This window comes from Myodes glareolus, chromosome 13 (genome assembly GCF_982192425.1).
Source record: "Myodes glareolus chromosome 13, mMyoGla1.1, whole genome shotgun sequence".
Taxonomy (NCBI): domain Eukaryota; kingdom Metazoa; phylum Chordata; class Mammalia; order Rodentia; family Cricetidae; genus Myodes; species Myodes glareolus.
The window spans coordinates 25,230,082-25,240,843 of NC_142038.1; the positions used below are offsets into that span (position 1 = coordinate 25,230,082).

General features: G+C 44.4%; 1 protein-coding gene across 6 annotated transcripts in view; it reads left to right on the top strand.

Annotated features, from left to right (window-relative positions):
• Positions 1-3,482, top strand: part of Piezo2 (piezo type mechanosensitive ion channel component 2) — a 373,285-nt gene extending 369,803 nt beyond the window's left edge. For all 6 annotated transcript variants that reach the window (XM_087895998.1, XM_087896002.1, XM_087896000.1 and 3 more), the window contains 2 exons: positions 1,094-1,277; positions 1,940-3,482. In XM_087895998.1, coding sequence (XP_087752124.1) covers positions 1,094-1,277; positions 1,940-2,192 — 437 coding nt within the window. In that variant the 3' untranslated portion in view covers positions 2,193-3,482. The remainder of the gene's footprint in view (positions 1-1,093; positions 1,278-1,939) is intronic.
• The last annotated feature ends 7,280 nt before the right edge of the window (positions 3,483-10,762 follow it).

The following is a 10,762-nucleotide window of genomic DNA, read 5'->3' on the forward strand; positions in this document are numbered from 1 at the left end:
CCGGACCCACCTCCCTCTGCCTTGTAAAGCACGTTATTCACAGGGCTCTACTTCCTTCCCTGGAGGTTCAAAGAAAGCTGTGCCCTCACTGTTTTCAAGGCCAGCCTGTCCCCGTGCCCCACTCCAGCCCTCTTTGTCTTCCATCCTGCAGTGTCATGGAATTCCCTCCTCCCTTACCGCTCCTGCCACCCCTTACATCCAATGATGTCACTCCAGACGTGTGTAGCATAAGCTGACGGTTATCTCCGGTTTACACGCAAAGAGACTGATGCTTGAGGCGTGGATGACACACCTGAGCAACATACTCAGCAAAACCAGATCCAAACCTACAGCACTCTGAACCCAGAGCCAGACGGTCCCCTTGTGACTGCCTCTGAGCTTGAGAACCCCAGTTATTACTGTACCCCAAAGTCCTAAGTTAATAATAATAGGTGGTCTAGTTTTGAAGAACTTCTTGATAGCAGTCCTTCCTGAGATGAATATCTCTGTTCTCTCCCTCCACATCCTGGAGCCAGCAAAACTGGGCACTCATGCGATTTCTCCTTTAAGCTGTCATAGATTCTATCAATCAGAAGTGGCTCTCTCCAAGAGAACAGACCTTGACAGTGCTGGCCATAGGCTAGTGGCCATATGACCATAATTGTGAACACAGTCTCTTCCCACTACAATAAGGAACATTATTAGTACGTCATTCTATCAGCCCTCAACAGCTGGTAAAGTGCCTTCCTCCTGACGAGATACGTGCCAAGTGCTGGCAATATAAATGAATTGATGAGGTGCATCCAAGGTTGATGGTGAGGACTTTGTGTGCACCTGGCTCTCTGGATGCTAAGCACAGCCACTTAGGGTGTGGGCCCTCCATTACTCTCTGTGGTTTGGCTGTTTTACAAAGGGGCGGCAGTGACAAAACTCTCATCTGAGCGACGCCCAGGGCTCCTTTCCTCTCCACCTGCCTGTCGCGTCTGTCCCTGTGCCTTTCACGTTCTGGAATTAAGTACTACATATGTTGACGGTCTTGCCACTGGGAACTTCTAATTTTCATCAGATTCTGAGACTCTCATGCTGCCTTCATTTTGCTTTTCTCCTCCTCCAGAAAATAACTTCATGAACATCACCATCATTTTGTTCAGAGACAATGTCACCAAATCCAACAGTGAGTGGTGGGTTCTCAACCTGACTGGAAATAGGATATACAATCAGGGGTCCCAAGCGTTGGAGCTGGTGGTCTTCAATGACAAAGTCAGCCCCCCGAGTCTGGGCTTCTTGGCTGGCTATGGGTAAGGAACCATGTAACGATCGGTAGTTATAGTGTCTGAACGCTGTGAAGTTGGGAGAGCAGCTTTTCTCCCACGAGGAGTTGAGTTGTGTCTCTACCGTATTGAAAGTCGCAAAGCCATGCCCTTCCATTTCAAAACACAGGACAAGAGACCCAAAGGCATCAGAATGCCCTGTGTGACTCACACAGCCCTGGGAGACCCCTTTGTTTTGTGCCTTCTTGTTATGGCATGGTTTCATGCAAGTTGGTATGGTGTTACCACTGTTTGTCTTAGGTTGCTTTCTGACCCCGAGCAAATGGATCACACAGACACCACACTTCTGAGCAGATCTAGACCACTTCCTTGCCTTCTGGTGCTTAAATATCATAATACAATACAGTACAATACAATACAGTACAATACATTATTCCCCTTAAGATATAAGTACAGCATGTTACTTGGGAAAAAAAACTTCATTAAAAAAAAACCTTCCCATCCAGCATTGTATTATTTAAAATAGACCTCCAGACAAGATTGTTAAAGGGAAAAGAGCTACTTTCAAAAGAGCATGTGCAATGCAATTGTGTTTCCACCCAATATGTTGCGTTTTATCACAGTATTGATAAATGTGTTTCTAACCATAGTAATGGCTGGGGGCTATCCCTCCTTGCTCTCTCTTTCAGTATCATGGGATTGTACGCATCAGTCGTCCTTGTAATTGGGAAATTTGTCCGTGAGTTCTTCAGTGGTATCTCTCACTCTATCATGTTTGAAGAGCTTCCGAATGTGGACCGGATTTTGAAGCTGTGCACAGATATATTTTTAGTCCGGGAGACAGGGGAGCTGGAGCTGGAAGAAGATCTCTATGCCAAACTGATATTCCTGTACCGATCGCCGGAAACAATGATCAAGTGGACGAGAGAGAAAACAAACTGATACCTTGAGACCCAGACTGCGAAGGGAGCTACCATTTTCTTTTTAATTAAGAAAAAGCACAACACTCTCATAAGAGCTAAGCATTTCTAGTCTGGCAGCAACGGTTTCTCTCTGGCAGGTGGCCGAAAGAAGCTGATTTTGTCACTCAAGCCACCTTGCGCATGAAGGCGCTGTTGAAGTTCTCTGTGCTCGCGTTTCTCTGAAATCGGGGCTCTTTGCTTTAGAGTTTTCTCAGTCGACAGCGTCTTGAATTCTTACCGATTATGTGAAAGGTTCATGGAGGGTCCCCTCCCTCAGAGAAAAGGGAAAGGCACCTGTGTTTTACTCTCTGGGGACCTCACCTTTCCTGACGTCATGGTCAAAGCGCAACACACAGCTCTTCCCACACTGGGGAAACTGCTGAGCAGAGAGCCCCGGAGCCCTCCGCACACTCCAGAAGTGCAACAGCAATAGGAGGCGGCCACACTGCCCGACGTTCAGGAGGAAAGGCGGGAGCCGTGACCCAGACGATGCTGGTGGAAGGACAAGCCTCAGCCTAAGCAAAAAGATAACATTGGTGACACTCCTACTGCCTTATCTCAACTGAAGACTAGTAAGAATCTTTCTATTAAACACCAGTGACTTCTCAGGAAAAAACACTCAGCAAAGCAACTCAGTGGACTCCTGCTTTGAGGTCGGGTGGTTGCCACCCCCAGGTAATGGTGACCATTCTGCTTCGGATGGCTCCTATTGCGCCAGAAACAGAAGGACAGCAGCGGTCAGTCCAGCGTGATGGGAACACCTCAGCTTTGTAACTCCAGTGACTGAGGCCACAGGGCTCTTCTGCCTCTCCCCGCCCCTTCTGCCTCTCCCCGCCCCTTCTGCCTCTCCTCACCCCCTCTCATATGCTTTCTCCCATCTCCGTGATTTAAGGCAGTGGTTTTTCCAGTATGACATTTTCCTTGCTGTTTTTCAGGCATATCAAAGAGTTTACATATTCCAGTTCACATTTTTACATCTAAGATGGGTTTTTTAAGTTCATAATTATGAAAGAAATATGTATATTGAGCTTGGGGAAATAAAAAAATGGCCTTTTCTTAAATTATTATCATTGGAAACACAACCTCTTCATGAATTAGCAATGTAGCATGAAAATTTATGAGTGAAATATAGTTTTCATTCAATATTAAAAATAAAGTTTCTGAGAAGAATCATTGAATGGGCTAGAATCTGTCAAAAACCCACTCCTGTGTACTTGGGATTCAGGACTGACTTAAATAAAGCACATCTTGCAAAGTCAAGACCCGAAGAGCACTGTGTTTTCATGTTCATTATTTATCTGTTTGGCCTTTGCGTGGGGTAGGAAAAGTGGCTCTTTTCCAGATAGCATACCGAGAGTTAAGATAAGGTAAGAAGGCACATCTTGTTAATTTCCTTTGCCACACAGGTGCTCTGCATGGACAATATCAGCAGAGAACAAAGTAATTCACAAAGGGGAAACAACGATAGTTGATATAGAACTTCTTAAATAGCAGAGCCCAAATAATTTCTAGTATTTTCTGAAGAATTGCATAGTACAGGGTGCCTCAGTCTGACAATATACACTGTTATAATCAATCATTGCAGCCATAAAATCAAGTCACTTAGCTGTAGAACACTCTGATGACACCAGACAGCTAGAATTATTAGCAGCTAGCCAAGTGGGTCACCTGCGAGAGTTCACAAACCCAGCAGCCCTTTCAGACTTGTGTAGTTCCTACCTTCATCCACTGATGAGAATGCATATAACCCTGCTCGCCCTTAAAGGCTGCCACCTGTGTGGCCCAGCCTGGTATTTGCTAACAGTGTATGGCATCTCTATTCCCCTCTGCCCAGGGGTAGTATTGGCATGGTTTGGGATATAGGTTTTGGAGGGGAAAATGTTGCATAGGAAATGATGATACTTTGGGTGCCAGGCGGTGTGTCTTTGACTTTTCCAGAAGTCCTCTACACTGTCTTTAACCACGGTATTCAACAGAAGAATATATTCCAGTCCAGCATGAGTTCAGTGCTATCCTGGGCAACACAGTGAGACTGTCTAAAACTAGAAGTTTAAAGGTGCTTTTAAGTATGGCTCAGTGGTAGAATGTGAGGTCCTGTTCAAGTTCTAGATATCCATATTCATCTTCATCTATGCTCAGAGAAGCCTCTTTGGTGAAGGTTGAGGGATGCACTAATTTGGGGGTATAAAGATAACTTGGGGGGCAGTTTAATAACTACACATTTATCTGAGTCATAGCTTCTCTAGGGCCTGTGACCTCACTGGGGTTTTGCCCCAGTTAACAAACAGTACCAAAGCTCCATCTTGTTAAGCAGCCCTTAAATCCAATCAGAAAGGAAGTGGTTGGTGACTCCTGTAAGATTCATGCCACTGTTGCAGCAGTGGGCATATCCTTCCCAAACAACATTACTTTTGTGTAGGATAGACTGATAAAATACAGAGACGTACTACAGCATGGTAGTACTTGATCAAAACACCTTGCCTAAGTATCCACCCATCTGCCAGAACCTCTCATGGGGATTCTTGTACTACAAACTCCACAAGAGATGTATGCATTACATTTGCCTGGGTGCTGATGAGGTTAAAATTGTCTCTAATTCCTTCATCATTATAAAGGGTCTTCCTTGAATAAAATGGCAGGCCAGTATTCACACTGGAGATAATGTATTGTTTTGTTTGGATAAAGATATGTACAAACCAAAGACAAAATGGCCATTATTCTCCAGGCTCACAGATTAGCTAGGGTCCCCTAGAGAAACAGACCAAAAGAACGAATATTTATTAAAGGGGATTTATTAGATTGGCTTGCACAGTATTGTCAGGAGGCACCAACAGTGGCTATCTTCACACTAGACAGGCAGAGAACTTAATCTCAGTCTATAAGCATTGGATACCCTAGCAGCCCCACCCTGGGGCTGAAGACCTGAAAGGCCTTTGGAGTGGTACTTCCCTTAAGTACACTGAAGCCTGAAGACGACGCGCTCTGATATTAGCAAGGGCATTCAGCAGCAGAGGCAGCGTTACAACAGATGAACTCACCAGTAAGACATGAAAGCAATAGGTTAAAATGAAGCTTTTTCCTCAGACCTCCTTTTATCTGGGGTGGCACAGGAAGATGCCACCCACATTTAAGGTGGGTCTTCCCACTTCAAATAACCTGATCATTGACATTTATCACAGGTGTGTCGCTAGCTTATCTCTTAGTTGATTTCTAATCCAGTCAAACTGACAATTAAATTAATCACCAGTGTAGTTAAAAGAAATCCTGTTTTAGACCACAGAAACATTATGCGGAATTGTTGCACATTCCCCCAGGGAAAGAAAGCAGGGTCCACTGGTTGAACCCTTTCCTCTCAGCCTCACTTCATCTGCTTCAGCTTTATCTCCATGAAGACCTTCTCTTCTTTCTTCCCATTTCTTCCCAAAGAGAACCTGAAGGAGAGGGGGAATGGAGCCTGGTCCTCAGTGACCAGAGGGGGGAGGGGGGAGCCTGGTCCTCAGTGACCAGAGAGGGAGGATGGAGCCTGGTCCTCAGTGACCAGAGGGGGGAAGGGGGAGCCTGGTCCTCAGTGACCAGAGAGGGAGGATGGAGCCTGGTCTTCAGTGACCAGAGAGGGGGGATGGAGCCTGGTTCTCTGTACCTCAAATCTGAACAAGGGTTGTATCAGATATTGTTGACCGAAGTTTCTGTCCTGCCCAGCCCCACAGCCCATTCAGTCCCAAAGAAACACACAGAGGCTTCCATGCTAAAAAAGGTACCAAGCCACATGGCTAACATAGACAAGAATAATGGGCTCATTTAAGATGTAAGAAAAAGTTAATAAGAAGCCTGAGCTACTAGGCCAACCAGTTTATAATTAATGTAGGCCTCTGTGTGTTTCTTTGGGACTGAACTGCTGCAGGGCAGGACAGAAAACTTGGTCAATAGGACGTCCTCCTGTATGCTGTGAATATATATTCCTTCCATTAGTTAATAAAGAACTTGCTTTGGCCTATGGCAGGATAGATTATAGCTAGGAGGGAAATCCAAGCAGAGATAGAGAAAGAAGGCAGGGTCAAGAGAAATGCCAGCAAGCCACCCATTAGAACAGGATGCCAGAATACCTAAAGTAATGCCACAGCCACACGGCAATATACAGACTATTAGAAATGAGTCAATTTACAAGTGAGAGCTAGCTGGTAATCGCCTAAGCCATTGGCCATGCAATTATGTTAATATTAGCCTCTGAGTGGGTGATTGTTCTATAAGCAGTTGCAGGGTCCAGCAGGTGGGAGAGAAACTGGCCCAGGGGCCCCGGCGAGACAGAAAGAAGCCTCTGGCTACAGAAGGGCAAGGCCACACGTGTAAGAAAGTCCTTTCCTGAGGAAGGTGCAATGAGAACGGACAGTATGCCATGTAGTTGTGCCCTGTGAAAAGAAAGTAGACCAGCCCTGGTGTGGAGTAGGGCTGCTACTCAAAAACAAGGGAGAATGCAGGAGCAGATTGACGAGCCTGCATCCCAGCCTTTTCCAGGACTGCTAGATACACGTGAAGATGCATGGCGTCTTCCCTTCCCAAACTCCTCCAGCATCTGTTTGTGGGATTTTGGAAAATACTCACTTGTCTATATAGGGAGTTCTCCTAGCTCTAGTGGATTAGACTGGATTATCTGCCTCCAGGTCTTTTCTAACTCCCCCCATGCTGTCATACACACACACACTTCCCATGTTTGTGTCATAAATGTTACATCCCACGGAAACCCAGACTGGATCCCAAAGCCAGTACTATAACCTTGAATATTCTTGATGGTGATTTCTTTTCCCGTGAGCATGAGACAGTGTGAGGCCTCCACACTGCAGCTGTTTAAGGTTAGACGAAGGTCAAAGGGTGGAAGAGAGGAGCGTCTCCCAAGAGGTGAACTCACTCCGAAGGGAGGCATTGCATCATTAGGAAGCGTCTGCACTTTACATTCTTGAGAAGTGGTGGACGACATGGTTAGGTCGCTCGCCAATCATTCTCCAGGGTGAAGGTCTCCCACGTCAGATTTGGTGCTATTTGAACAAAATGGGCTATCAGAGTTTACGAAAGGAAGAGCCTGTTGTCTGGGCAGTGGATGGGACCATGACCTTGCTTCTGACCCTGTGAGCCTGTGCCTCAAAAGTAGGCAGTAGGTAGAGCAGGAACAGAATGAATTGTTTTTACTGGGTGCTTTGTGGGAAGCTTAGAGAGTCAAATCAGACACCATTTGGAGTAGATTTGTTCCACAAAATAATTGCTGATTACAGAATTGTATAGAGCAAACCAAGGGATCTTAAAATATCATTGATTCTCACAGTGCCTGTGGTCTAAAAATTTAGGGTCAGCATGGTAAGTGGTCCTGGCTCAGAGTTTCTGAGGAATCCACTGTGGCTTCAGGGCTGAAGGCCTCATTGTAGCTACATGACTCGCTCACACGGCAAGCAGCAAGCAGTGGCTGTGGTGGAGCCAGGAACTGCCTTCTCTGAGAAGATCATCCCCAACAAGACACTTAAGTGTCTTGGCAAAGTGGTGGCTGGCTTGCTCCACAAACCCTGGGAACTAAGCCTGGAGCAGAAGTGTGTCTGGTCACTTTGCCTCAGCACACAGCCATGTTCTTCAGAGCTCTCCTATGGGATCCGTAGGTCAGCCATATTCTCTGAGAGTAATATGTGAGGACAATAGCGCCAAAAGGTAAGGCAATGGCAGACAATGGAATCTAGCTGCCACAACGGAGAACCTAAAACTGTTTGACAGCTTTGAAAGGAACAGAAATAATGGCAGGTTGCCAGAATAATTGGAAGGCCTATAACCAATTCATCTTTCACTGCCACCTCTGCAAGCCCTTACTGGGTAGCTTTGCCATCCTCCTGGGAAGCAGAGATTGATGCAGTGTAATTATGCATAAACCTGGTGATACACATGTTCAAAATTAGACTTGCTCATCTTGCCTCCCTTAATATCCTTGCATATTGGTAAAAAGTCGTTATGGCAGAAAAGGGGGGAGGGGCGGAGGTCACCATTGCATGGATCCATCCGTATTCTTTTGAGGATGGAAATGCTTATGTTGTGTGTGTGTGTGAATGTGTGTAACTGCCAGTAGACCTTTTGAATTGAAAGAACTTGGATGGATTCTTATATTTCAGGATGTTAGAATTAGAGTTACATGTACAGATTTATATGAAAGTTAAGCCTTTCATATTGTATCCCCAAATCTCAGTGGGCCTAAGTTGTAGTCTTAAAACTCAAGATTAAATCAGCAAACACCTAACTAATCTGTCATGCTAACATGACCACCTCTCATGTAAGAAATTTGAGTATCAGATTTTCAAATCCTGAATTTAAATTCACAGATTATCAAAATTACAAAGTCCATTCCTGAAAGTAGAAAGCAATATTAGCATTGAACCTGACTTGCTCTATCAACATGAAATGATTATTTTTGTACCTATTTAGGTTTAGCCATTAAATATAAGCAAATATGGAGAATAAGCACACAATCTTGGGAGTTTTAGAGCAGTAGAGTGAGAGATAAGGGTGTGGCGCTCCGTGAGGTCTGCTGCAGGCTGACTGCACATGCTCAGGGGAATACATGACCTTTGGTTGCTTGTACTCTTGAACCTACCTTTGAGGTTGAACTCTGTCAAATATAGAACAAGTCAACAACAGTAGGTCCAGAAAGGAAGCTGATAAGATCCCCTCCAGAAATGAGGTTGATCAGAATGACTAGATCTCAAGGCCATGGTCAGGCCTTGAAGTAGGAGAGAGGACAAGAGACAGAAATACCCGCAAGAGAAGGTAAGCCAAACATGATGGGGCCTTAAATGGAAGGGAAAGCTTTCATTTAAAACCTGAAGGAGAGCTTCACTAAGAGAAAATAAAAAAGATAAGGAAAGAGAATCACTTGGGAGGGATGGCAGAGGAGGGGTGGGAAAGCCAGAGGAGCCTCTTCAGAGAGCAGCCCTGAGAGCCCCTCCCCAAACAGATCCCCCTGAGGAGCCTCTGGTCCATCCCCACAACAGAGGGAAGACTGGACTTTCATAAAACCTTTCAATCTCATGTCGCATACGTGATTTAGTTCTACCTAGTACACATAACACATGCTGTTTAGAGGCTGCTCTCAGGCCACAGCATAGACAGCTGCCTAATTCTGCCCCAGAGAGAGCTGTGTGGAAGAGACGGCTTGATCCCCAGGCTGTGGGATTCAGCCTTTTAAAAGTGAAGTCTTTCCGAGTCAGACTCCAGTTCTAACAGACTTCAGTCTCCCAGTGCATTGGGTCATGGCATATAAAATCTATTCCCTTGGGGGTTTTGTTTGGATTTTCTATAATCAATGCTTTGTAGTTAAACTTGGAAGGTGGTTCTGTGAAGAGCAGAAGGAAATCTCTCAATGCATAGTTTGAAACAGCTTTATTGCCGAGTTGGTTTCTGCACCTTTTCATACTTCATGGATTTTAGTACATAATTTAGTAATCATTGGTAAACTCAATCTAGTAGGCAGAATGTTGATCTATATAACAATAGCTGTCCCCAAAATGTGAGCCACATTTATGAAAAAAGAAATCACCATCAGGAGGGAACCATATTATTCTGCAGTAATCACTCCCAACTCTGTTTAATACAATCAAGATTTATTTGTGCTGTGTGTCTGCCACAGATCACCTGAGAGTTCTGCTCTGGCAGGGCAAGTGAGCACTGTGGGGCATAGGGCCAAAGAAATGGGAACCTAAGTACATATTGTGCCAGCACCAAGTTGCCTAAGTGAGACACCTGTGGTTATCTGAATGAGAATGCCCCCACAGACTCATACTTTTGTAACACTTGCTCTTTAGTGTGTGGCTGATGTGGAAAATAGGAGGTATGGAAAAATGGGATTGCTCCCTGTTTTTAAAATCAATGTTTGCCTCATTTTTTTCTTTCAAGTCAGTATGTCTTTAGATCATCAAATCAAAGTGCGTCTGGGATGTCTGCGGGCATTAGTCACATCAGAGCAAAGGCCACCACTATCTCTCAGCCTCTTCATGGGACTACAAATGCTCTGGTGACCAAAAAGGAACTTGAACACGTCACTGGATCCTGAGAAACATGAAAACAGAGTCCAAGAATCTCTCTGGACTATTATTTTTACAACTTATCCTAAATTTAAATATCAGGTTATATTATCAATTTCCACTCAGAGTTAGGGACAATATTGTATAGCAAGTGTCTAATTGTAGGTGAAACCCAATTAGTAACTTACATTCTAATTAAGTCTAATTGCGAAACAATACCATTCACATTTACCTCATTTGACCCTGTGATGAACTATTCTTTTGGATGGTATGTTCATTAGTCTCCGACTTCCCCGGAGAGCAGCCTTTATAGCAGTATGTTAGAGCATAAATGACTGGTATTTTAAAAGACTCAAATAATATATAGTAACTCAGACAGAGCAAAAAAAAAAAAAACTGAGGACAGATAAATACTGTTGTTCTTCTGAAAGATAACTAAAATAATGTAAATGATTAAGAAAATGTGTCCTTGAAAAGAATGAACAAGCAAATAAAACTAAAAACA